Source organism: Caloenas nicobarica, chromosome 24, assembly GCF_036013445.1.
Source record: "Caloenas nicobarica isolate bCalNic1 chromosome 24, bCalNic1.hap1, whole genome shotgun sequence".
Lineage (NCBI taxonomy): Eukaryota > Metazoa > Chordata > Aves > Columbiformes > Columbidae > Caloenas > Caloenas nicobarica.
The window spans coordinates 1,758,262-1,786,020 of record NC_088268.1 but is presented as its reverse complement, the minus strand read 5'-3'; the positions used below and the strand labels follow the sequence as shown (position 1 = coordinate 1,786,020).

The 27,759-nt window shown below is 48.3% G+C and overlaps 1 protein-coding gene across 2 annotated transcripts; it reads left to right on the top strand.

Annotated features, from left to right (window-relative positions):
• Positions 1 to 1,238: 1,238 nt before the first annotated feature.
• On the top strand, positions 1,239 to 26,705 carry MAP3K14 (mitogen-activated protein kinase kinase kinase 14). 2 transcript variants are annotated; one of them, XM_065651160.1, is made up of 16 exons: positions 1,239 to 1,328; positions 8,427 to 8,699; positions 9,242 to 9,311; positions 10,828 to 11,038; positions 11,161 to 11,766; positions 12,754 to 12,891; positions 14,968 to 15,097; positions 15,809 to 15,940; positions 16,378 to 16,482; positions 17,151 to 17,314; positions 18,085 to 18,235; positions 18,796 to 19,149; positions 20,067 to 20,173; positions 21,931 to 22,075; positions 22,569 to 22,669; positions 23,533 to 26,705. In XM_065651160.1, the coding sequence occupies exons 2-16, from the start codon at positions 8,447 to 8,449 to the stop codon at positions 23,695 to 23,697; spliced, it is 2,832 nt and encodes a 943-aa protein (XP_065507232.1). In that variant the 5' UTR covers positions 1,239 to 1,328; positions 8,427 to 8,446; the 3' UTR covers positions 23,698 to 26,705. The 2 variants fall into 2 exon arrangements, with proteins under 2 accessions (XP_065507232.1, XP_065507233.1); XM_065651161.1 differs by lacking the exon at positions 1,239 to 1,328 and adding an exon at positions 6,368 to 6,444.
• Positions 26,706 to 27,759: the final 1,054 nt, after the last annotated feature.

Below are 27,759 nucleotides of genomic sequence, written 5' to 3'. Positions count from 1 at the left end.
ACAACTGTGAGTCATCCTCGTCCACAGGGCAAAGCATATTGTGTGTCACACCACGAGTCCAAAGCCAGAGGGACTGAGTATATCAGAATCCTTCCTCAAGAGCTCTGAAATTATTTATTTTCCACAGCTGCCTCCTCTCCAAGGCAAGGAGCAGGAGTTACCCAAACTGACCCCTCCCTTTAGTATCAAACCCAAGAATAACGCTACGCGCACAAAGAACAATCCGAACAATAAACTGTCACTTGCTGGGGAAGCAACCAAGCCTAAATGAGGCAAAAAGAACTCTCAAAGTTACTATACTCTTAAGCTACTCAAAAACGTTCTCTGCAGAGCAGGACCGCAGCCTCCCCAGGGACTGGATGGAGGCTCATCCTCATCCCCCCGCGCTCTCGGGGCAGCTCTGACAACACAGACACCCCTGCTTGCGGCCTTCTGAGCATTCAACTGCTGGAAGGTAACGGTCTCAAAACAGGGAAACAAACAACAACAAAAAAGCCAACATAAAGCTGCACCTTCTTGAGCCAAAAGCAGTTTAGTCTCAAACGAGGCAGTTTACAGACATAACGCTACTATACAGCGGCTCCAGCCGCCTCCTTCAGAGATACACACCCTTGCAGCACCCGTACAGGCAAACCCCACTTATTTTCTTGGGGAAACTTGTGCGGCCGCTACAGCGCTACCCCAGCACACAACACACCGAGCCGAGCCGGCAGCCAGACTGCCAGCCCGAGCAGCGCCGCCCCGGCCCGGCCCCGCCTCCCTCCCGAGGCGGCGGGGCCCCGAGAGCACAAGCGGGGCCTGGGGAGGCGGCCAGAGGCACCGAGCGCGAAGCGGAGCGGGGCGATCGTGAGGAGACGCGCGGCCGCTTAACGGTCACGCCGCGCGCGCCCCGCCCCTCTCCCGCCCTGCGCCTGCGCACTGAGCGCCCCCGCGCCCCTGCCCTCACGGCGCCCCTCCGGCAGCCCGGGCGCATGCGCGGCGCGGCGGCGGAAGCGGAGGGGGAGGCGGGGCTGCTTGGCAGGAAGCTCCGCCCGCTTCTGGGAAACCCGAGCCGCCCCCGGCCGCTCACCGCCGCGCCGCTCCCCGGCAGCCGGCGGGGCGGGGCCGAGCGCTGATTGGGCGAGCGCGGGCGGAGGGGCGGGGCGCGGCGGGGCGGGGCGGGGCGCGCACGGGGAGGCGTGGGCGGGAGCGGGGCGCCGTCACGCGGCGCGGCGGGGCGGTGATTGGCTGCGCGGCGGCGGGAGGGCGGGGCCGAGCTGGCCGCCGCCTGTCAGTGAGCGGGCGCCGCTCAGGAGCCGCGTCGTGCGGGGCCGTGCGGGGCCGCCGGGGTAGGTGCGGCCGCTCGGGGGGCGCGGAGCGGGGCCGTGCCCGGGGTACTGCGGGGACGGCATCCGGGGGGCGGGGGGCGGCCCGGCGACCGCGGAGCGCATCTGTCCCGTAGGGCGTGAGGGAGCCCGGTGCTGCCGCTGCTTCCGCGGCCGCCTCAGTGAGGAGTGTGAGGGAGCCGGGAAGGGCCTCGGGAGCACCGGGGAGCGCTGAGCGGGACCCCCGGGCTAACGGGCCGCTCCCGGGCCCGCTGCAGCCGCTCCCCTCCGCACACGGCTCCCCGCAGACAGCCAGCCCCTCGCCGCGGTTCCGTTCCAGAGCCCGGGTGCCCGTCGGCCGCTCGGAAGCTCCGCTGCCCGGCTCCCGGAGCGGCGGCCGCACGCTGAGGGCAGCGCGGGGCGGTGGGCGCTGCGAGCGGGGACGGGGCAGCCCGGAGCTCAGCTCATCAAAATATCCAACTGAATAAGATCAGGAGTTCGGTTAAACTGCCTCTGCTCCCCTCGCACGTTCGGCGCTTCTCTTTGACGCGTCTTTTTTTTTTTTTTTTTTTTCTGGCGAATGGTGAAAATGTTTCTTTGCTGATTAATAAGTCGCTGCTGTGGTTGATCTCAGATGCTTCCTGTCTACTTTAATCGGTTACATTAGAAACATGTGTTCAGGGCTTTGCACATGTAAGAAGCAGCAATCTGAAACCAGCATCCATAAACAACGTCTGAATTTCTTTTTCAGCCGGCTTTCTGAACTCTTTTATGAGTAATAACTCGCACCTTCTTTGCTGTGACATTAGTGATAAGAATAATAGAATTGGGCTTTGAAATATGTGTCTGTAGTGTGCTGCTTTATTGCATTTTACTGAGTTAAAATCTGTTACTGGCACAGCCACTAGATTCCTGTGGAATGAGTCATTTGCTATTAACTATTAAATTTTAACTGCTATAAGAGAGTGATTCTTTGTACAGCATGCTGTCAAGAAGGAGCATAACAAACAAACTTATAACAACCAAAAACCAGAAGGGATCTGTGGGACCTGATCCGGCATCCCTGGAGTTGATGAACTTTGCCAGTGTCTGCCCCGAATCTTATTTCAGAATTGAATATGAGAAGGTAGAGCTGAGCTTTTGTTCTAATGATGATGTGGTGCCTAATTATTACTCTGTCTGCTGAAGGGAAGGAGACAAATGTGACCGTGCTGCCTCTTCAACTTTTGAAGTTTGCTGTCAAGTGTCATTCAAATCTGTTGGTGGAGACGGAGGGGTCTGGAAGACAGGAAAAATTCCAATTTCCAGGAAAAGCAGTTGGCTCGAAGTAGAAGAGACCTGAGTTAGGAAAGAGGCTGGAAATACTGAGGAAGGGAGAGCAGGAGGATGCTTGGGGGACCAGAAGGAGGGACTGGTGGGACTAGTCAGTAGGAAACTGGGCTTTGCTGATCACGGTTTAGTGACATCAGGGCCCTGAAGAATATGGACCTGGTATTGTCTAAAAGGCAATTCTTTTCTGCAGTTAATAAGAGAGTTTGTCTCATGGGAGTTTGCTCAGGATGGGCATTAGAAACTACTCTGAGCAGCTCATATTTCTACTTCATAGTATAAAACCATCATAATCGAATTTGCAGGACAAATCATCGATTAAAATTACATATAAATGCTTCTATCTATACCAAATTTAACTAAACTTTTGGGTTTGCCTAGAATTTCAGCCTTACTTGTTTCTTGTAGCCTCACATGGCATTTCGTAAACGTCATTGAAAATTTCAAATTTCAAGCTGCAAACCAATGATTTGTAATAACTGGTGAAAACTCAGTCCTGCCCGCTGGGCAGAGTTGAGTTTAATGAGTGTTTGGGTTTACTGCTGGAAGTTGGCCGTTTAGGTGCTTTATTATATCATCTTGTTATAATTTAGGAAATAGCTTCACAAGTGGGTCTTAAGAATCAGGAGGTCATTAGGCAGAGTCCTAAAAGCCTGTGTGAGAACAGCTAAGCCAGGCTGGGAAGCAAAGCCTTGTCAGGTTGAAGTTTGTTCCGCTGTTTTTTTGTTCTGCTTGTTTGCAGTTTGGAAAAATGAGCCGCTTCTCTGAATGAATGGGGTTGCAGCGATGTTTATAAACTCTGAGTGGATGGTATTGTGTCATATCTTGGTTCAACAACATGAAAAGGATTGTTAAGGGGTGAGTTGTGCTCCAGCTGGTACTTGAGGAAATGAAGATAGGTGTGTTTAGATACTTTTAGAAAGTCTGCTGGCGGTTAAACTCTGTCAAATATTTTTGTACAGACTTTATAACCAAAGTATTGCAATATACTGATGTCTGGCAACTAAAAAAGCAGTTGAAGCTCATTATCCTGGTGTTTACAGTAAGCAACACAAACAGCCGAAATGGGATTTTGAAGTATTTACTATCCGACCACTTTAAAGAACGTGTTTACGTACTTATTATCATTTGTAACGCAACTTGCTCATAAAGACGAGGCTGATAGTGAAATCCTTCGAGCAGGCGGTGCTGTGGTGGTTTAGGTGGAAGGTTTAGCTTTACCTGGTGATGTTTGGGTAAATCTGGGTGAAGCAGCGCTTGAGAGACCGAGGGGAACCAGACACAATTCTGCAGGAGCCCCTTGGGCAGGCGACTGGTTAAAGAAGAGGAGGTGAAGCATCCTGGAATAGCAACTGCTGATCTGACTCACCAGTATTTTAATCAGTCAGGCATTCTATTTATTTTTACTTTGGAACTCTTAGATACACAAGGGAAGTATTTTTTTTTTTCTCCTCTTAAACACGCTACCTTAAACTCACATTAAGCGTGTTTTAAGGTAGGGTCGCGTGTTGAGTGCTACAACTTTTTTAAGTCCCTTCTGACACAAATTGAAACTTCTCCCTTGCTGACAGCGCTGAGCTTGTTTAAATAACCACTCCAGGCCCATGCTACAATAATATGCCTTAAACGACATGGCCAAAAACGGAACCGTCTTAATTTCAGTTCCATCTGAAACATAGTGGGGCAAGGAAGCTCATCGATCGCATCCAAGCAGAGACGGGCAATGGTGAGGAGGCCGGGACAGAGGGAGGTGGTGCCTGAGGTTTGAAGGGCTTGTCCGTGTATATTGACTCCTTGGGCCCCAAACCAGCTCTTTAGTGAGATTCATTTATTTTAACAAGTGTCATCTTCTTTGCTTTGCTCAAACAGCCGTTTTTGATAAGGTTTGATGTCTTTGTATGATAATTTTGTAGCTAATACTCCAGGCAGGTTCTTTTGGCTGCAGACACATTCCTGAATACCGACTGACAGTTGTTGGGACGGGAAGGTCCCCAAATGGTGCATGTTCTTCTTTTCCTTTGACATTCCCTCATCTAGTGATGCATTAATTCCTGACTCTTCCCAGCTGCTACTTTGTTGTCGTGGTCAGCACAGCAACATTGCTAAAAGCCTCGTTGTGTTGTTTTAATAAACCGGTAGCAGCTGCAAAAGAGAAGGCTTACCTAAGTTAATGCATTGTTCATAAAACTCTTCTCAATAAGGAAGTGGGAAACCTCACTGAGACAACATAATTCTTTTTTTTTTTCCCAAACTAAATGTCAATTTGAAACTACAGAGGAACATTCACACTCAGACTAGAAGAAATCCGCATATGTTGAAGCCCACTTATGAAGCCTTATGTATATTTTAAAGCTCTGTCCCGAGTCTTTTTTTAAGCAAATCCACAAAACATTAACTGAAATTCTCCAAAAAGCCATTGGCAGAGGGGATTTGACCCGGGGAGCCCAAGCAGGATCCCATATTATGGTGTGCTGGAGAAGTATTCACTTTACTTTTTCCATCTATGAGTCTCTCTTTCTGTATACATAGTAATTTGTGAAACACAGAAATATTCTTTTAAGGTCCGTGCTACAAATAGCTTCCAGTTGAGATGGAAGAGCTGAAGAGGGTGAACAGGGACTTGTTTAGAGAAGGGTGGAGGAGGTTTTACAGGAGCAGAAAGCACGTGGTTATCTCTTATATTAATAATTCTGACTCCCCGCAGGTCTCGGATGACCTTATCCAGTGTATTAGTTTCTCACAGGAGCACAGACATTATTTGAGGGAGGAGTTGCTGGTGCCACCACAGCACAACTGATACTGTGTTTGGCTTTCGTTCTGTAAAAACGCACTTTCTTTTTTACAGCAGTGAGAACTAACATTAGTTAACCAGAGGTGAGTGTAAAACCTTAGTGAAGATAAGGAGCAAGTAGTTTTTAGCTGTGCTAGCAAAAGCCCATTGTGGGTTAGGGGTGTAGTATTCACTTTTATCTACTGCATCATTACCCAACTTCCCCTCTCTTCCCTGAAAATAATGAGCCCATACACACATCTGCGGAAGGAAGAAAGTCTGGGATATTGAAATCAAGAATTACAGTAGACTCTAAGTGACTTGGATGAGGGAGAGGAGGTTTTGAAAACCAGAGGAGCAGTTTGGGGTACGAAACAGCCATCCTCTGGCTCAAGAACTTGCAGCTCCTCGTGTTGCACATACGTAACTGGTGTCTGTACAGGAAGCTGTGCTCATCCTGGAGCAGCGGCGAGTAAATCGGCACCCGAAACCGCAGCTCCAGCGCGTCTCGTGTGGGTGAATCCTGTTCTTAGTGGTCTTGCTGTGGATCATCAGGTACTGTTGGCTGCTCCCAAGGCTCCTTTTTATCAAGGCTTCCCTGAGAGGGGCTGCGCACGGGGCCTGGGCCTGGGAGACCGAGCACCTACGACTGAATTAACCAGGTTTACAAACACTTTGCACCTCTTCAGATTGCCGCCCCTTTCAAGCACACAGCGATGAGTCTCGCCGGTTCAGTAGCTTCAAGAGAAGTTATGCTTCAAAAGTGATTTAAAAGCTCTGATTTTATTTTTTTAATCACATCTTCTGCCAACTACACTTTGTTGTATGTACCATATAAATAGTTGGGGTTTTGCTTCTTATAAGGACCTGAAAATTGTGCGGCAACAGTTAAACTGGGCTGGGCTTGCAGCTTCTGTGCCTACACAGCCGTGTAGACCTGAGTCACACATTAAACTGTCTGAGCGCTGGCGGCTGCTGTGTTAGAGGACGTTGCTTACAATAACTACCTCTTATTTTTACTTTTTTCAGTCGGCCAGTGAGGTATGTACTTTGTTGACTTTAACCTCAGTAATGTTTCCGTGTTATTCTGTTCCATTTCAGAGAGCGACAAGGACTTGCAATTTTGCTTCTCCCCTCCCTCTGTTGCCTTGTAACTAAGCTGAGGAGCGACTTGTAGAATGACGTGGTTTTTGGCAACGAGGAAGGGTTTGGGCTGCGGACCTTGAAGGTCCTTGAAGGTGAGGGAAGGGCAAGGAGAGACAGAGTTAATGCAAATCAGGAGAGAGTGAGTATAAAAATAGCTCTGAACTTGTCGGTTTGGTCACTGGTGGCTTGGGTTAGTCATCTGGCAGCTCTCTTTCTGCTGCTCCAAGGGATTATTTTACAGCGCTGAGATTTGACATAATTTCGGCAGAGGAGAAGGGAGCGGGACGGGCGTAATGAGTGGGATACTGTCATCAGCACTTCTTTTGCACAGCAGCTGTTCTCTGTTGAGCTGCTGAATGTGGTCATTGTTGACTTGCCTTGTATACCTGCCAGGTTGTTAGGTGACTCATTTACACTTTGCACCAAGGTTCGGGCACTTGGCTCCTGTCCCCTTTCCTTGGTGGCACTTTAGGCACAGAGCACACAGTAGTTTTGCCATTTTTCTGATTGATCTCTGTGTTGCCAGGAGCCTTTTGTCCCAGGCAGTTATTTGGGGGAGTGGAAACGAGAGAAGAGAAGAGGAGGGAAATCCCTGGTGCAGATTTAAACTGATGAGCCTTAAAGAAATGCTCCTGTAATAGTTCTGAGATCTTATTTTTGCTGGTCTCCATTCAGACATCCCTCCTTCTCATCTTATATTGGGTTCGTGGTACTCAACACCTGTACGTTTGCTAAGATTTCTGAGTTTTTGTGTGTTGTTTAATGATGGAAACATTCATTTTAAGATTTTGCACGTGCGCTGTGAGAGGAATTGACCCCTACAGTTAAGGGCAAATAGTACATATTCTGGCTTAAAAGGAAAACAATTATGTTTTAACTTTTCTGGAACCCCAGGTGAGGAGCTCAGAGGCTAAACCAAACCCGTATTTCATGTTGGCTGGTGTTCAGTCTGGTTGTAGGGAACTTGTAACCCTTCACGTTCCCGGTTTCCACCCCACGATATACCGCAGTGCTTTGCTTCCCTGCTTCTTTGTGCCTCTCCCTTCCCAGCCTGGCTCCCTTCCACCTTCCTCCAAGATCTGCCATGTGCTGGGACTTGTTGGGAGCTACATTGGCGCTCACTGGTCAGCTCGCAGCCCGCGCTGATTGACTCGCTAGCTGCTGCCAAGTGGAGAAAATCGTCTTTTCCAGCCCCGTCGCTGTCCTCTATCCGACACCGAATTGCTTTAATGCGGTATGCCATGAGAGCTCTGCTTTTTTCTCAGGCTTGAGCAAGTTTCAGAAGCTGTTGGTGATGGAGGGGAGCGAGGGAGGAGTTACGGATGGGCAGGCTGATTGCTGAGCCTTGTTTAAAGGGAAGGAAAAACGAGAAATGGATTTGAGGGTGGCTGAGTACAAGGAGGAAAGCAATTAGCAGGATTTTATGGCCATTTTATGTGGTGTGAGAGCACAATGTAATTTCTCCTTGGTGCACTCTAGGAGAAAATATTTTGTGTCTTCTCTTTTTCCCTTTTTCGGGAGGAATGTTCTTCCTGTTTAGTGATGCATGAGTTCCCTCTTCTATATAGTTTCACTGTTTGTATTTAAGCTAAGGGAATATACCAGGAAATAAATTTCCTTTTGAAATCTGTGTGGTCTTGTATTTTTAGTACTGACATTAATGTTAATTATTCAGTGGTACTGGTCAGGGATGGAGAGCTGGAGGTCTTGGGCTCTTTTCCAGCTCAGAGTTTGGGTAGGTCCTTGATTTGGTTTGAATTATTTGATAATCTGGTACCTTCAGCAGCCTCCTTTTTTCTCAGGAACCTGAAGCTGCTTCTACCTGTGAAGTTCAGTATTTTGACAAGTGTGTTGCTTGGGGTTTTTTTTGTCCTTAGTGACTCTCTGAACCTGTGAAATGGCAGTGATGGGAATTACATGCCAAGGAGCTCCCGATCCAGCCGTCAAGCACAAGAAGGAGCTCACAGCTACGAAGGGGCTGAACGAGACAGTGAGTGAGAAGCAGAGCAGCGTTTGCAAAGTAGAAGATTCAAAGAAGGTCATCTTTCACAGTCAGTGGAAAATCCTGAATGATGTAATCACCAAAGGAACAGCAAAAGAAGAAACAGAAGGAGGCTGTGCATCCATTTCTATTATTGCCCAAGCAGAATGTAAGTAGCGGGACGGTCTACTCTTCATTGAGAAAAAGGAATGTGTAACGGCAGGATGAGATTTCACTCGCTTCGCACTCCTGGAGAGCTGAGACAAAATCTATTTGTAAGGCTGAGCGGGGTGGAGTTGGTGACACATCCCAGGCTCTATTTAGGAAGCTCATGAAATCTTCTAATAATGTGGCAGAATCCACTGAGTAAAGCATAAATAACAGAAGGGCCGTTGCACGTAGCTGCTTGGACTTTAAATCTCTGTCCTGCTGGGGCAGCTGGTCTTGGGTGTTTTAAAAGAGGGGGGGTGAAGAGAAGAAAAACAAAATAACACTGTCAGGTGGGAAAGAGCTGGGAGACAGGCAGTTGCAGCGCTGGGGAGCTGTCTGAGGAGGAGCAACGGAGTGTGTGTGATGTGGTACGACTGTGTGGTGACTTCTCTGAATCACTGGTTTAGCAAGTCGGTAGGGTTGTTTCTTAGTCCAGTTGTTACCAGCAGAGACTTTGCCTGATACCAAAGACATGTGATGATCCTGTTTTCTTTCGCACAGGTGAAAACAGTCAGGAGTTCAGCCCCACTTTGTCAGAGAGATCTTTTATTGCTCACAGTAAGCGCTACAGGTGAGAGACCCCTCCACATCGATACCCACCTTCACCGTCGTGTGTGCTGGCGTGTTCCAAATCACTCTTGTTCTGTGTGCTTACAGTATTTCTTCCAAAAGCACTCCTTAAAATTAACTTTTCAGTCTGACGCTTTGGAAGAGTTTTGTCTTTCCCCAAACATCTTCCTCAAAACCTTTTTGTATTAGGAGAAAAATCTAAGTTTAAGCACAAACACCTTACATTATCCTATTGTCAATGCCTGCCGATTATCTTCTGTCTCTATTTCTGGGTTGTCAAATTTATTGTAAAATGAATGAGTGATATTTTTTTTGAGGTTCTTGGGCTTGAAGGAGAAGGATCCAAAGGAGAGTTTTCAGTCTTTTTTAACTCAGCTGTCCTGATGCTTTTGAAATCATGTTACACTGTCCCCTTTGAAAAGTTGTGGGAAATTTAGACTGGCACTAGTAGTCCTGAGAAACATGAACTGTTTTGTTTCTGGGAAGGATAAACAGGAGAACCTTTGCTTAATTACAGCATCAGCAGCAGAAATAGAGTTGTGAAGAGAAGCTGAAATTGGTAAAGTGGGAGTAACAGTCGAGATGGAAAAATGGAGGCCTGGGACTTGCTTTTCTGAAGTTGCTTTTTCTTCTTGAAGAATCTGTGCCCTGTTGGGGCACATACTGGAGCTTTATGAAGCACCGGAGCTTTATTAAGCAGCTCCAACACCCTCTGAAGTGGGTGACTGGGTTATAGAATAAGGTGCTGCCAGATGTTTTCTTGATCTGTGCAATATATCAATTACGATTTCTTGATTTGAAGATCAAATATCCTGCTTTTTTCTTAGATTTTTTTTTTTAAAATCAATTTATAACTGCTATGACTGGTATTGAATAACTGCAGATAAAAGTTCCTCTTGAGGGTTGCATCTGTTTGTGCAGCCCCAGGTGGTGCACTGGCCGGTGCTGGTTTGTGTCTGTGTGCGTTCCTAGAAATCCTATCTGACTATTGAGCTTTACATGCCAGAACGTTTTGGCTTTTTGAAGGTATTTTATTTGAGTGCACTTAGGCTTTGCACCAAAGGGATGACTATTGTTCTTTCAAGTAGAGCAGACATTTATATTAGGAGCACTTTTATTAATTTCAACGATTTTTAAAAATGTGTTGCATTTATACATAATCTCTGTGTTCACTGTAAATCACAGAGACAAACTGTCTCAGAGAGACCTGGAGACATACATTGCTTTTCCCTCTTGCTGTTCCTTGCAGAATTTGCAAATAGTGGGAGATTTAATGCTTTGCTTCTCCCACACACCCCCAATATTTCCTTCTTACAATGCCAGACGTGCTACCGTGCCTTGATATTGAATTTACAAACGCTACATATTAGAAGGCAAGAAATGATGTCAGTGTTCTCCATTCTTTAAGCCTCAGAAGGCAGAATTGCTGATTCTTGTTGTGTTGGTCATAGTTGTTAACTGGAGATGTGCTTGCACCACCAGATCTGAGAGACTTTGTGCGTTTTGGTTTCCAACAGCCGATCGGACAGTCTCGATCAAATCCCCAACAATGTGGCCCACGCGACGGAGGGGAAGATGGCACCTACCTGCTGGAGAGGGAGACACCGCGGCAAGGCGAGAAAGAAACGTCACAAGAAAAGATCCAAGCTGAAAATCCAAACGGTGGCTGCTGGCAGGCAAGGGCCCAGAACTCCGGAACAAGAAAGCTGCACCCCAATTCCCGTCCAGGTGAGAATCCCTGAGCGTTCCTCTCGTGCTGGTGCGACCCCTGCGAACTCCTAACAATTCTTGGCTGAATTTTGGGTGGTTCTGTCGAGGTTCCTGCTCAGCTGTTTTGTTTTCTTTTCCAGGAAGATGAATCGCACGAAAACACTCTTTACAGAAACAATTTTTGGGTTTCAGAACTTAACAAGGACTTGGTCTATGAGCCGCTGCCGTTTGAGAAACCTGAGAAAGTTCTGTCCGCGGGCAAACTCCATTCACCAAGGAGCCAATACAAAACCGAACTGCACAAGTTAATCAGCCCAATTCAGTGCCTTAATCATGTTTGGAAACGACACTATCAGAGGGACAGTGTTCCGCAGCCTGAAACTCTCCATCCTTTTCCCTACAACATCATCCCCCCTCATTTCCCACACCTGGACAATCCTCTCCATGCCGTGAAACGCAGCGCTCTGGAGACGTACTTCCACGGCCAAGTCTATCAAGACAGCGAGCATCGCTTATCTGGCCTAAACTCAGAGTATAGTTTCCCCAAATGCGTCAACCAGTCCATAAAAACCAGTTTGGACAAGATTTCTGTGGAAGAATACTTGGTAGACGCCTTGAAGGGGAGCGTGAGTCTCGGTGAACCCCAAAATTTAGCCAGCCTAGCCAAGACGTGGAGAGGAGGAGGTCTGGACCCGAAGGAACAGTTTCACGAAGCAGATGAAAATGAGGGCGTGCTGCTCACTGAGGTGATCTGACCACACACACTAGTGTCGCGCAAGGCAGAATTTCTCCTGGGTTTCAGAAAAAAGATAATCTGCGTCATGTACCAGCTTCTGTAACAAAACTGCATTTTCTGAATGGTTCTTGATATAGTTCGAGGCCGACAGTTAAAGATGCGGTTTTGTTTCTTGAAGGATATAAAGCCCGGTCTCAGATCGGTGGCTCTCGTTTGTTCGCTCATTCACAAAATATGCACGCTTGTCTCCGAGGAGCCTTTCTGTGCTTAGTCAGACTTCAAACACGTCTCTGTTTGTCTGTGAAAGAACCCAGTCCGTTCAGGTGAACGGGCTGCAAGATTTTATTGGCTATAGATGACCCGGAGCGTGACACAGACAGAAACCAGGGCCGTGTAAACCGGGAAGGTGCACAAAGCCCGTCTGCTGCCTCTGGTAGGACGCCAGCAGCTCGTCCCTCGCCAAGCGCAGGGCTTGGGCGCAGCAAACGCTTGTAAATCTTAGAGGGATGATTCATTTCTTCTGAATTCAGTTCTCTGTCGCCACCTTAGAGGACTCTTCGCTGGAATCGGTGTGACCCTGTCAGTGTTGGTGGTGGTTCCTTACCTGCCTGAATTCGTTTACACTGAGATCTAAAGCACAATTCAGTCTACTGACTGTAAAAATTTAGCTCACGCATAGCTGTCTACATTTAGTCACATGTACCTTGTTGGTAGGATTTAGCTTCGTAGTAATGTCCTGTATGTGAAGGGAATAGTTTGGAGCTGAAAAGCCTTTCTTTACAACAACAGGGCGCACTAATTCAGATCAAACAGAACCCACAGAAATCACGTAGATCCTCCCGTGTAGTTTCGTCTCAAGCTTGTGACAGGAGTAGTTTTGTACAGGGATTTTTAGGCACATGCGGCAGCGTCTATCATGGGGCTTTTTTCTGAAAATGTGACCTCAACAGTTGTTTCTTTCCTTGCTTCATCTTGTTTTTTGATTTTTAACTTGCAGAAACTAAAGCCAGTGGATTATGAGTACCGAGAAGAGGTTCATTGGACCAAGTGTCACGGTTCGTTGGGCATCGGCTCTTTTGGAGAAGTGTACAAAATAGAGGACAAACAGACGGGGTTTCAGTGTGCTGCCAAAAAGGTAATGATGTGTGAGAAAGGGGGGATTCCTGACACAAAAAGGTGTACGAAGAAAAGGTCGTCTCCTTCCAGCTACCGTGCTGCGGTGGTTACGTCCAAGGGAAAGCTTCGAGGTGATGGCATGGAGAGAAGCAGCAGATGGAGAACCTGGATGTGCACAGGGGGTCCAGTTTAGCAGCCAGAAATAGGTTCATTTGGCCTTCGAAACATGCAACAAGGGATCTTGGTTTTTGCACTGAGATTTCAGAAAGATTCAGTGTGTTCCTAATGACCGCAAAGGAGAAACGGTTCTATGAGTTGTCTGCTTGTCTGTTAGCATCTTAAAACATGTCGGAGTGTAAGTGGTGACCTGGCAGGTGTTTGCTGAAAAAGGAAGAAAGTAGGAAAAGAATAAGACGGGCAGTAGGTGCTCAAAACAGAGAGAGGTTTCTTCTGTTCGAGTGTTGTACACTGTGCTGACACATTGTCATGAGGTGATTCCATTACAGCACAGCAAAGATGTGGATTTTTCCAGAAGTTGGCGTAATAATCTCTTGTACACTGAGGTGCGCCTTCGTCAGATGATGTGTGGAGTAGAACTTGCATCGGGGTGTTGATTTGCAGGCAGCCCTGGGGGACTTGGGGGCGAAGGCAGAATGATAACGCAAGTAGATAACGCGAATGTGAACTGTTTTGTTTGAACTTAACACTTGAATAGTTTCATCACCTCTGTGAACTGATGTTACTCCAGTAGAAAACTTCAAGAAGTGTGTGGGAAGCATTTGTCTCGAGTACAAAAGTATTATATGCGAAAAGAATTGGCACTTGTGTTTTTCAATTTAAAATGTTTGCTTTTTCGTGTTTATGTTGGTCTCACCCTGGTGCGTTGCCCAGTGGAAAGATGTCAGTGGCGAGACTGAGGCAGCTTTTCCCGGTTTTTAACCATTTCATTTGTCAACTGTATAGAAACAAATACGTAGAATGTTATTTTCTATTTTGCATCCTTTAGATGGGGAATTTTGTGGCAACATGACCAGCTTGTTTTCTGACAGCGCGTAACTAGTTATATTTATTATCCATTTTGCAAATGCGCAGTCTTAGCAGAAATAGCTGTTAGTGGTGGGGTATATTTTCAGGAAGAAGGGCTGGCAGTGCTGAAAATAAAGACATCAGGGTAGAAGCTGAAGTCTTTCGAAATGTCAATTATTATTTTTTATTCCGAATTACTGGAGGATTTCAAAGGATACTTCTGTAGATCAGAAATACATCTTCTCAGAACGAACGCTTAACCCAGTGAGTTCTAACAGGCGAGTTGAACACTTATTTCATTTGACCTCAATAAGTGTCTGGAATTAGTGCTGTCAGCCTGGGGCACAGGGACACTACCTGACCTTCCACCACCTTTGGTGTTGCAAGCACCTGCTCTCCAAATTCTTCAGATTAAAGAAAACTAGTTCTAGCTGCATTGCTGACAGTGAAGAAACACGACACATCCTTTTCCCACCAGAATCTTAATGACTCATGTTTTTCTTCTGGTCTTTAGCAAATTCTTGTTGTATTTTGTTTGGCTGAACTTAGTGAATAGAATTTTTGTTTAAGCGTTTTCCTGTGCAGGCTGAGTAGCACCTAAAAAGGTGACAGTGTAGATCAGTGCTTGTGGCTGTATTTCATGTTCCCTCCTGCTTGAGAGGAGTTTTATTTTTGCCAAGCACTGCATCATCCTTAATTTTTTTCCTCTTTCATGAAAGCAGAATGCTTGAGTTGTCAGTATTATCTTCTTAATTGAGACCAAAATTACCTTCCCCCTGAAGATCACCAGTACTCAGCCGTAAGCTGAAGGTATTGCAACCTGGCATCTTTTTTGACAAATCTTCACTTTACTCAGACACTGAAGATTTAGGGACCCTCATTGTCCTCGTTCAGCATCATTCTGAGTGTTCCCACTTATCGCTGCACCCGCTGATTTGTGTTAACGAAGGTTATCCCTGTGCCTCGGCTACTAGACAGTGCAGGACACTCCGACCCAAACATCAAGGAGGGACAATTCTGTTAGGATTTGTCACAAAATTTACTCAGTGCTGCTTCTTTGTTTCTCCAGGTACAAGTGGAACACTTCCGTGCAGAGGAGTTAACAACGTGTGCTGCAATAACCAGCCCTAAAGTCGTCCCCCTGTACGGAGCTGTGAAGGAGGGACCTTGGGTGACCATCTTCATGAAACTGATGGAGGGTGAGAAGGGAACAGGCACAATGGAAACACCGTGGTCACTGCTGGATGCAGTGGACACTGATCTCCTCTTCTTCCTGCCCCAGTTTTAAATCTCTTAATTCTTTGGTGTATCCAGAGCGTTCCTAGTGTTAATTCCTGAGGGGGTTGGGATAGGTACGTGTAACCCCTACTGGTATGTAGCAATGGTCTTGTTTGAGGGGAATCGTTTCCAGTTCTGCCTCGCTCCTGTTTGAGATGTGTTCCTCTTCAACAGCACCTGCAAATTCTCACTAAGACACTTCACTGGGCCTGGTTTTTGCTTTCACATTTCTTTGCGTAGCAGCGTGTAAAGCTCATTGCACTGGAACAGGGGATGCTGTATCAGCAAACCTTCTGTTGCCTGATGCTCCTTTTTCCAGGCAGGACCATGGAAAACACAGACTGTAAGAATCAAGGTGGTGATCAGTAGCACCTACAAGTGTCTGATACGATCACAGAGTAGCAAAGCAACACCATTAACCTGACACTAAGCAAAAGGCGTTGTGAAAGAGGCAGGTTTCTGTGGGCCGTAAGAACTCGGGGAATAACCAAAAGGACCAGACCTGTGTGTGGAAGATAAGGGCTGTCAGACCTGGCAGTTCTCATTTCTTCATCAGAAACAACGAGGAACGATGATGATGCTGGGACGAATTTAAAGATAAGCTAACGTGGACTCTCTGGATTCCTTTCTAGGTGGCTCATTAGGTCAGCTAATTAAACAGAGCGGCTGCCTGCCGGAAGACAGAGCCCTCAGTTATTTGGGCCAGGCTTTAGAGGGCTTGGAGTATCTTCATGCTCAAAACATTCTCCATGGAGATGTAAAAGGTAGGATGGTACTTGAGGTACCTTGTTCTTCCCATTTTCTTACTGTGAACTGCTTGGAGATGAAGTTACTGAGTGCCAAAAGGTTATTTACTAGATTTTCAGTTCTGCATTTGAGATCAGAGCTTAACTCAGCTCTAAACAGCTGGGCATGTCATATTTGTCACCTCTTTCTTTCTGCCATCCGGTGGGGCTGACAGACTCTTTCCCTGGGCTGCCTCGCCACTGGGGTAGAGGAATCTCCAGGGCAGATAATTGTAGCTTGTAAGCACAGATAATTATAGGTGTGTACTTGCTTAAGCCGGTGACACTCCATAGGAGTAAGAGACCTTGGTTTGGGCTCAGAAAACTGTAGTTCTTTGGGCTTTTGACTTTTTTTTTTCCATCTCAGTGGCCATAATACAAAGGAGACTGACTAATTAAAATCTTCTCGTTGCCAGCGGAGAACGTGCTCTTGTCTGATGACGGAAGCAGAGCTCTCCTGTGTGACTTCGGTCACTCCGCTCACCTGCACCCCGACGGCCTGGGGAAGTGCTTGGTCACAGGTAAGGAGTTTCTGCTGCTGTTCTAAAGAATTGCCCTACTGACTCATTCTTTTTGAACATTTACATACGGCTTATTTGCAAGCAACTATCTTCCGGACCTAGCATTGCTCATAGTGTCACATTTATTGATATTACTGTGATGTAAAATGAACTTCGGGCTGGAAGGTGATTCTCGTCTCCCAGTCTAGAAAGCTGTTGTGGTTTTTTGTAAGATTATGTCAGCGTGCTACATTCATTGTTTTGTCGCTGCAAGAAAACACATCAAAACTTAAAAATCTAACTCTGGCTTGTCACGTAACCTCACTAAGCAGCTGGGGAAGAATCTTGACTTCCACCAAAGCAAAATTCCTCACTGAGTTTTGGGCAGTTAAACTTTACAGCGCTTCCTAATGCAGCTGTTGGAAGGATATGTTTTCTAATGCTGAGCTCACCAATGGAGCCTCATGTTTTGCCTCCCAAATTTGCTTGGAAAGGGGAGTTTAATACATATTCTGTGTATAAGGAATGGGGCCGATATGGAGATGTAGCCTTTGAACAGCTTCTAAGAGCACACGATGCTGCTTTTTGGGATAAGGTGACTTGTTTCTCCCTTTAAAAAGACAAGGAGGCTGCCTTGCATTGGAACAATTGTTTCGTTTACATGCAAGTTTTCATGTGAACCGTTTTAGGGAACTACGTGCCCGGCACAGAGACTCACATGGCTCCGGAGGTGGTGATGGGAAAGCGCTGTGACTCCAAAGTGGACGTGTGGAGCAGCTGCTGCATGATGCTGCACATGCTGAACGGGTGCCACCCTTGGACCCAGTACTACAATCACCCGCTCTGCCTGAAGGTAAGGGACCCAACGCATCTCCAGGAAAAGGCAGGTAAGGCTGTAAAATCTCATTATACGTGGTGAGAGAGCAGACATGTCAGGAAGGCTGGCTGAGAGCCAGAGGGGCATCTGAGGTCATGCCAACCTTCCTTTGGAAGCTGCTTATTTCTGTATAGAATCACAGAATCGTAGAGTTGTTTTGTTTGGAGAAGAACCTCAAGATCATCGAGTCCAACTGTTCCCCCAGCCCTGGCACTGCCCCGTGTCCCTGAGAACCTCATGTCCGTCTGTCCAACCCCTCCAGGGATGGTGACTCCACCACTGCCCTGGGCAGCCTGTTCCAATGCCCCACAGCCCTTTGGGGAAGAAATTGTTCCTAAATCCAACCTCAACCTCCCCTGGCGCAACTTGAGGCCGTTTCCTCTGGTCCTGGCGCTTGTCCCTGGGGAGCAGAGCCCGACCCCCCTGGCTCCAAGCTCCTTTCAGGCAGTTCAGAGATCAGAAGGTCTCCCCTCAGCTCCTGTTCTCCAGCTGAACCCCCAGCTCCCTCAGCCGCTCCCATCACACTTGTGCTCCAAATACTGCACACACTCAGGCTGTTTCTTTCCTATCCTGCTCATGACTTGGGTGTGACTTTTGAGCCATTCAGCTGTAGTAAAATTACTGCTCAGGTCTCTCATTTAATGCTGCAATTTCAGTTGGAAACACTCTCAGGGTGGGAAGAACCTTTCTGAAATCAAATGAAGCCTCTCTGGTCTAACCTCTTTCACTTCCTGTTTGTTACACAGATCGCTAAAGAGCCACCTCCTCTGAGGGAAATTCCACCTTCCTGCAACCCTCTCACTGCTGAGATTATTAAAATGGGTCTGGAGAAAGAGCCTGTTCAGAGGGCATCTGCGTCTGAGCTGAAAACTAAGACCAGCGTCGCACTTGAAGAAGGTAGAAACATCCTGTATCTAAAGCTTCTTATCCGCACTGGTAAAGTGGCTGGTCGCCAGTTAAGTCAGGGTGGTTCTATGGGAAATAGCAGTATGTTTTACCGTTGGGTTTATCATTTACATGGGCTTCAGCGTTGATGTATATTTTCGGGTCAATAGCTTTTGCCCGCAGCTGGGTGTTTCTCGCCCAAATAAATTAAAATTTCCTGTGTGCTGTCACGTGTTCTTTCTTGCAGCAGCCGATGTTGTGCCGGGGGGGGTTGTTAAGGTGTGTGCTGGGGCTGGGCAGCAAAACCGAAAGCAGGTTTATTGCATCCTGAACTGTAACTCATACCTGTGGCCTGGTCTTGCCTCTAAGACTCTCTGTAATTTATTTCACCTTAATCCTGCTGAAAGGTTCTGTAATACAGCAAGAATTTGTAGAGATGATCTGGTTTTGTCCTTTGAAGAAGCCGAGTGTTTTACAGCAGGATACGCTTCAGGAAACTCTGATTGTGAAGGAAAACTTCACTGCTTTGTTTTCTTTATTTGATAACGTTCGTCTCCTTTTTGTTTCTGTAGTGGGAGGTGTGACAAGCCCCTGGAGAGGCGAATACAGAGAGCCTCGACATTTATCTTTGAACAAAGAGAACAACCCACAGACGTCCCTGTCCCCCACAGCGAGCCCAGTTTCTGAGACTGGTTCTGACCCAAAGTTGCCAGTCAAAGTTTCTTGTGCGAGCCGAGTCCTGCCAGCACCACCATCTCCGGAGCAAAGGGAGGAGACGGAGAGAACCCCTTGGAACCCGTGCAAGGAGTTCCCCGAGACCTGGGACCCTCCACCTCTCTCCTCCACCCCTCTCCCCCTGAAGAGCTGCAGCCACGTGGAGAGAGCAACAACCATTTCGGAACAAGAGCTTCAGCAGCTGGAAATAGGTAAGCGCCGCGTAGGGAATTCAGCTTTGTGCCTGAGAGTCTGATAAAAATGTGGCTGCTTTCTTTTGGCCTCTTGACAGTTATTTCTGGGCTTTGAGCTTGGATGTCGTTTTATTCGTAGTTCCTCTCTCATTACACGAATTGCTCAGGCTTCCTTGAAATTACCCAAACTAGTAGTTCTTAACCAATTAAATGTGCCACAAAGGTAGTGGTCAGGGTTTTCATCCACCCTCTGAACGAGTTTGATTACCAGCAGCGATCCAGAATTTGAAAACCAACAGGAAGTTCAGTGTGAAGATCAGTGAAGTAATATTGCCGTTCCATTGCTGGAGCATAACTCAACATTTCGCTTCTTTTAGCCCATATTTTCTAGTCTTTGTAAATGAATTGAAAACTTCAAGCTAGGAAAAAAGTGTCTTGAAATGTAACCCTTGTCATGGAACTGAGAAATGGCATTTTAGGGGTTGCTGAAGGGCAACTTCCTTCTGAAATGGCTTTGGATCTCCAGCAGCCTTGTCAGGTCTGGATAATACCAGGGCAAGTTACTGCGAGAGTTAAGTGCATCGGTTTGACCTTTCCTTGGGTATGATGTGGATGGATCTGGAGGGAAGACTGAGGGGTGACAAAATAGGCAAGAACTGGGAAATTCTGGGTGCTAATCCTGTCTCTGGCATTTTGCATGTCATTGCGTAATTCATCTGTCCTTTCTGGCTCAATTTCCCTATTTTCACAGCGGTGGCCGTAGCCTTGCTTTAGTAGAGGAATTGTGTTTCCTGCGTTTTGCAGACACTAATATCAATGTTTGTTAGATGATGCTGGAGAAGCCTTGAGTATTAATTGCAGTAACTGTGATTAGAGCAGGGAGGCATGGAAGAAATCACTGGAAATGTCTTCCTTCTCTTTCCTTTCACTTGCAGAACTGTTTTTGAACAGCCTTTCACAGCCTTACTCGCTGGAAGAGCAAGAACAAATGCTTTCGTGTCTCAGCATCGACAGCCCGTTTGTGTCAGATGCCAGCGAGAAGGTGAGTGTCAGTGTCTGCTGTTACTGGGGACGGGGTGGGTGGCAGGGTAACCACCTCTGGAAACTGGGGCCAACGGACATTGGGGTTTCTCATGTGCCGGGTCCTGCATGTGGGTCACAACAACTCCGTGAACGCTGCAGGCTCGGGGAGGAACGGCTGGAAAGTGCCCGGCACAGAGGGACCTGGGGGTGTTGGTGACAGCGGCTGAACATGAGCCAGCGTGTGCCCAGGGGGCCAAGAGGCCACAGGATCCTGGCTGGTGCCAGCACTGGTGTGGCCAGCAGGCCCAGGGCAGTGACCGGCCTGTGCTGGGCTCTGGGGAGGCCAAACCGCGAATCCTGGGGGCAGTTCTGGGCCCCTCACAACACGAAAGGCCTTGAGGTGCTGAAGCGAGTTGAGAGAAGGGAACGGAGCTGGTGAGGGGCTGGAGCACAAGTGTGATGGGAGCGGCTGAGGGAGCTGGGGGTTCAGCTGGAGAACAGGAGCTGAGAGGAGACCTTCTGATCTCTGACCTGCCTGAAAGGAGCTTGGAGCCAGGGGGGGTCAGGCTCTGCTCCCCAGGAACAAGCGCCAGGACCAGAGGAAACGGCCTCAAGTTGCGCCAGGGGAGGTTGAGGTTGGATCTGGGGAACAATTTCTTCCCCCAAGGGCTGTGGGGCATTGGAACAGGCTGCCCAGGGCAGTGCTGGAGTCACCATCCCTGGAGGGGTTGGACAGACGGAGATGAGGTTCTCAGGACATGGGGCAGTGCCAGGGCTGGGGACCAGTTGGACTCGATGATCTTGAGGGTCTTCTCTAAACAAAACAATTCGATGATTCTAATAGGGCAGAAGCACAGAGTCCCGGCTCTTGGATATTCATTCCCAGTCTATGGATCTGTTCTCCCTGAACTTCTTCTAATCCCTTAATACTAATGATTTGCATAGTCTAAATTAGTTAAATACTAAGTTTAATTTATTTTGTCTGCTTTAACTCCAGCGTTCATAAGGTAGGGAATACCAGTGCAAACCACTGACTAAGCCTTGTTGAAGCAGGGAAAGCCATGAGTCCTTCAGTCATGGTTTTCAAAGACACAGAGCCCAAAATTGTGTAGCCTGCCATCTGCAGGAGTCACTTCTGACTGTGATCGTCTTTGTTTCCTATCTCTGTTCCTCTTCACCGCCTCATAACGCTATTTGAGGGGGACTGAGCGGTGTACTGTGCAGTAGTTCAGCTGTTGGCACAGCATGGTGTGCAGCGTGGGATGTCACTCTGCTTTTGCTTTTTTTCTTTTTCCCCTGATACCTAACCCTAACATTAAATTTGACTTTTGACTGGTACTTGCCAACGTGCCGATGTTGTCAGATTAGACAACACTCTAAGTTAGAGCAGACATCTCCAAGCAGTACAGCGATATAGGGTCTGTAGTTGTTTAGGTACAGTTAACTGTTTTTCCTGTGCGTTGTCATTTATTGACATTAGCATTTTATCTGAGGCTTTATTCTCCTGCCTCTTGGTACGATGAAGCCCTCTTTTCTCCTCCAGCTCTTCAGATGATTATTGATTTGACTATTGAGAATATCCTACTATGTCTGCAAACTGTTGCATTGCTGCTCATCCCCTTTCCTAGATGATGGGTAAATGTTAAATGACTCAAGGCCCAGCCTAGATCCCCGTGGATATTTCTACTTTTGTCCTCCTGAGGTTGTTTTAACGTTTATCCCACGCAAGCTCCTTTTCTTTAGGAGCCTTAGACAAACTTGTGCTTACTTCTGCAGAACTCCATGAAGGCTTCTCACAGCTTGAGGGACACGATGAGCTCTGGGATTCATTCCTGGAACAGCCAGACGGACGGACAGAGCTTCAGTTGGAACAACCTGCTGAACCGCAGCCGCCACACGGACACTCCCAGCTATTTCAATGGTGAGTCTGAATTTCTCCCATGTGAATAAACGGTCAGGTCTAATTTTCAGACCCTCCTAAAAGCATATGCGTTCTCCGGAGGCCAAGTCTGCCCCAATCATAGATAGGCAGGACTCAGGTCTGTGTAGTTTAGCAAAGCCAGAGAAGTTCCTGAACGCACCGAGTCTAGTTCAGCTTTGTCTTGCCTCGTGCAACTGCCATGTGCAAAAATATCCGTTTTATAACCATAAATGTCTACAAAGTAATTTTGAGGGCACGTTGTGCAAATCAATACATCTCTTCAGCTGTTTTCTTGCCAAATCCGGCTCTGCTCTGTGAGTCACTGTTGTCTTCCGCAAGCCTCTGTGCTCAGCGAAACACCTACATAAATGAGATGTTTAATGATGAAAATGAGTTCTTGTGATGTATATGCCTGGCCCGTCAGTTTTCGGTGTTGGACTGTGAAGTCATTATGCCTACAACAGAAGTTAATGACTTTTCTTGCCCATTTCAGGAGTGAAAATTCAGATCCAGTTGCTGAGTGGAGAAAATTTACACATCAGGGATTTCCACAGGACGAAGGTGGGAGACATTGCCACTGGGATAAGCAGCCAGGTGAGACACAAACCTGGGGGTTAACTACAATATTTTGTCCGAAAATTATTTTCTTCTGTAACGCAGCCTCACAAGGTTTTAAAACCAGCAACTGAGAAGTCCATTCAGGGACCCTAATGGCACATTTAACAACATAACTTCAGTGCTGCTGTCCAGAGGGTGATACCGGAAGATATTTTCTCAATCATAACCATTGCTAATTGTCGTAGGGACCATAGGGATCTCCATCTTCTGTGCTGCAGCTTAAGAATCCTTCTTCTTGACTCCAGATTCTTCCCCCTCTCCCTAAAGAAGAATCACTGTATCAGTTTTTTGTATCAGCCCAGGGAAACGGGCTGTGTTTGGCTGTGATGTCTCTAACGTGTGAGGGTGGAGATGTTGGCAGATTCCAGCAAACCTCACCGGGGGCCTCTTTGGCAGCCCCTGAAAGGAGCTCCTGAGTGTTTGTGGCACCGTGACTCCTCTGCCTGTAAAACGTGGTGATCGTCTCCAAACAAAGAGGTTGCAGAAGTCCAGAAAATCTTTTCGTGTTGTAGGTTCTCTTTGGTAGTCATAGGACATCACAAAGCAAAACATCACCAGTCTGCAGAGGAATTCACAGGGCCCAAACAGAGCCAGTTCAGCAGCCACCAGCAGTGGTGAAAACCCTGGGTGATGCGATTCGGCAGCAGGGTGGACGCTGCCTGGTCCGGTTTCTGAGATACTTTCTAACGAGAGAAGGTTAAGGATGTTCCTGCCAAGCACAAGCCTCTCTCCAGAAGCCTTTCATGCCTTGGGAAGCTACTTGTTGGGTTGGATAGAGGGATATAATGTTCTAAAAGAGACCTGAAGTGCCGCTCAGATCTGTTTGTTCTGCCTCACAGATCCCGGTCCCCGCTTTCAGCCTGGTCACCAAGGAAGGCCAGCCGGTTCGCTACGACATGGAGGTCCCCGACTCCGGCATCGAGCTGCAGTGCACCCTCGCGCCCGACTGCAGCGTCAGCTGGACGTGGCGAGTCAAACACGGGCAGCTGGAGAACAGGCCGTGAAGCCGTTCCTGTTTCAGAGGTTCTTTTACCTTGTCGAAAGAAGGAATTGCAAAAGCTTCCAACCACCCCCGCCGTGGAGCACCGAGCACGGTCGCTGGTGTTTTGTGCTGAAGTAGGATAGCGGTTCAGCAGCTCGCTGCTCCCAGGCCTCACTTCTCTTGTCTGTTCTGATCCAGTTCCAAGACATGTCCTGAGCTTAGATGTTCTCCGGAACAGTGGGAATTACTTGTTTTGGGTGTGAGTTTTAGGTTGAGCTTGAGAATGGTGGGTGGAAATTCCTGCTTTTCAGAGGAATGCGATTGTGCTTTTCAGGAGCAGAGGGCGATCGGGTGAGAACTCCCGTGTCTCAGCCCCCGAGGTGAATCTGGTTGTTGTTGGGCTTGTCCCAAGGAGGAGGTTGGTTATCTTGAGTGCAGCTGTGGTCGTTTGTGCCGAGGGGAGCTGGCTGACTTCCTTCTAGCCGGAGGAAAAAGTTAACGTCTCTGTAGGCTTTGGGCAGCATCATCTCTACCTCAAGCCTTTTGCACGGGGAAAATCGACAGCGGTAACTAGCTGGGTTCCTGGTTTCACCTCCCACCCTTCCCCGCAGACGCTTCCTTCTTGAATCAGAAAAGAACTTTTGTTTCCAGAAAGAGCTTTGTTTGCAGCTCTCGTCTTCAGGTCTCCTCCGTGACCGAGGAGCGGGCGCTCGCTCTCTGGCATTGCCGGCGTGGTCTGGCAGGGAGGGCAGGAGGAGAGGACGGTGTTGCTGGGGGCTTGTGTTCCTCCATCCTAGTGCCACGCTGACTTGGGACTTCACGGGAACCGTCCCGTCCAGGCAGCATCCCCTGGATGGGGAAGGGACGGTGGCTCAGTGAGCTCGGACAAAGTCTGAATTTTACTGCAGCGTTTTTTTAAAAATCTTCACTCACAGCTGTCAATCTGGCCGCTCGGCCCCTCCGCCGAGACCGGTGCCCCGGTTCTGCGCGGTGTGTTGGCTCGGCCTGTCTTCACCAGCACTTACAGTGCGGCACGAGGCTTCGTGCTGCTCCCCTTCTGTCAAAACGTGCTAAAGGAGTGGGCCAGGCAGCTGGGCCTGTAGTGCCTTAAGCTTTGAACTTTTTTTTTACTGATTTGTGAATTGTTTGGAAACTGTATGGGTGGAATTCAGACGGGCAGTTGTTGACAGCCCGTCTGTAACCCAGGACAGAACCAGAGGGAGGCGTGAGCGATGGGTGTTCTCGTTCAGGGCTGCTCGAAGTCCTCGCACGCCTGCGAATCCCGGTGGCTTGCTGGGTGCTGTGGCTCCTCCAGGGTGCTGGACCTGCTGCAGATTCTGAGCTGGGACCATCCACATCCAGACCAGGCAAGGAAACAGCTCCCAAAAAGCAAGGTAGGATCTGCACCGGTTCTGGGGGACACAACGGGGCAGGAATATTTGCAGTTTTCTCAAGTGAACTTCACTTAGCTGGAGAAAATAATACTCTAGGCCTCGCTTTTTGAGGACCAACGCTCCTTAGGGAACGACTGCTCTTGCCCTTTGGTCTCCCCGAACATCGGCTGGTTTTGATACACTAGGCAGCAAGATGCCTAATCAGAAAACTGAAGTCGGGATGCAATAAAAAAGCAGAACTCTTGAAGAAAAATTAAACCTGTCACCACTGTGGGTATAGTTTTTATAGCACTTTTTGTTCTAAAGCACTTAATACGTTGTCCAAAATAGACACCTAATTATAGCTGAAATGCCACATTAAGAGTCTTTTTGGTAAACAATTGACATGCACACCTCTGCCAGGAAGGAGTGGGGGGAATGGGTGCGTTGGCTCGATTTAGTGTTTTTTCAACTACTGAGAATTGTAGTCTTGGAGCAGGAGGGATCCAAACGCCCCCCCCGGGAGCTCCCGAGCCCTGTTCAATGCACCAGCCGGTCCCCCCATGCCTGGCCCCCTTCCCGGGCTTCCTTGGAGGGGCGCGAGGAGAAAAACCTGTTGGTTGTTTCCTAGAAGAGTCTGTCGGTGACGTGTCGGTGACACGCGGCTGTCGCCGCTGTGTCAACCCCAAAGCCTGGTCCTCTCCCTTCCCCGCCGCTGCGTCTCGTGGCTTTCGCTGTCATCTGCAAAGTGCTTCGACGTGCAGGTGGACGGGTTTGTAATGGGGCGGGACGCAGCAGAACCCCCTCGCTGTTTACAGGACTCCTGAGCTTTACACTTCACCTATAGCATTAACGTTCATCTCAGGCCGCCTGCGGGAACGAGGGGAAGGCAGAAAACCCTCGCGAGCCCAGAATGTCTGTGGCGGGTAGGTGGAGATGTCCGTGTTCTCCCGTTCTCTCACACCAGCATTAGCCAGTTTTGTCCTAAACCTTCAGTCCTAATTTGCTGCCACCCCAAGTGAGAAAGGGAGACTGCAGATTTCCACCTAATCGATATTTTACGTGCCAGCTGGGCTGTGGTGTCAGCAGTCCCGCCTGGACGGGAAAGGCGCTTTGGCAAATGCCACAAACCGCCGGTGCTTTCTTACTGTCCTGACGTGGTTCTCCTCTCGGGGGTATCGCCAGGATTTTCACATTTGTGCTACTGCCCAGCTTTGGGGTCTCCTTGACTCTCTCCTGCTGCCAGGACAGATCTCTCTTAATTTGCCTGATCATTTTTGCACAAAAAGTCCAGCTTCCAGATCAAGGCTGGCCGTGCAATACTGACAGAAGAGAAAGCTGGGAAAGCTTTTTGTTATCCACGTTAAAATTTGGCTGGAAGTGTGTATAATAACTAGTCTTTAGGACAGAACCCCAGTTCGGGTTAGGGAGGACAAACGGGAGTGATGAACACAGATGACTCTTGTTGTGTAGCTCCTTCCAAAATTCGGGAAAAATCACGGTTGGCAAAGGAATGTGAAGCTGATAATCTCTGTGGACGGGCAGTGCTGGCAGGGGTGGAGGCGATGGAGTGACTAGCTTGTATTGAACAAATGACACTTTTTAAAGCTGTGATTTCTTGAAATTGACGGTTTTGACCTGCATTTTCACAGGGAAAAAAAAAAAAATAAAGCTGTAAAAAAACAGATTCCTCATTCTCGTTGCTAGTGGTTTGATACGTTGTCCCAGAGAATAAGACAAGGGTGCGGAATAAGACGTTTTTCCAGAAGGGAAGCCTGGTCTGATTAAACTCTGGTCTACATTACCCTTGGTTTCGGGGGTGCAGGGAGAAGCTGTTTCGGGGTATGCAGCGGCAGCAATAATTTTGATGGATCTGAGCACAGGATTTGCTAAATTTATTCACCATACTCGGCATCTCTCGCTGTTTCCAAGATCGTCCCTTTTCCTCCTCCTGTCCCACTGCAGGTGGGGGATTCGCTGTGCTGGGAGCTGCGGAGTCATCACCTCAGTGCTGCAAAATCAGGGCTGGGGTTCAGGCCGGACACGAGGAAGGAATTGTTGTCCCTGAGGGTGGTGAGAGCCTGGCCCAGGTTGGCCAGAGAGGTGGTGGCTGAACCATCCCTGGAGACATCCCAGGCCAGGCTGGACGGGGCTCTGAGCAACCTGAGCTGGTGCAGATGTCCCTGCTCATGGCAGGGGGGGCACTGGGGGAGTTGGGGAGGGTCCTTCAACACAAACTGTTCCGTCATTCTAAGATGCAGAGACACCAGGTTGCACTTGTGCTCCAGCCCCTCACCAGCTCCGTTCCCTTCTCTCAACTCGCTCCAGCACCTCAAGGCCTTTCTTGGCGTGAGGGGCCCAGAACTGCCCCCAGGATTCGCGGTTTGGCCTCCCCATTCCCAGCACAGGCCGGTCACTGCCCTGGGCCTGCTGGCCACACCAGTGCTGGCACCAGCCAGGATCCTGTGGCCTCTTGGCCCCCTGGGCACACGCTGGCTCATGTTCAGCCGCCGTCACCAACACCCCCAGGTCCTTTTCCTTCCCTGAGCCTGGAGCGTTCATGGGGTTGTCGTGACCCAAGTGCAGGACCCGGCACTTGCCCTTGTTGCCTTGTCTTCCACTTTTAAAAATGTTGTAAGGAGCGTGGTCACTGCTCCTGGCAGCTGCTCCTTACACAGGAGGTCACACGTGGTGGTGGAGCAACAAGTGGC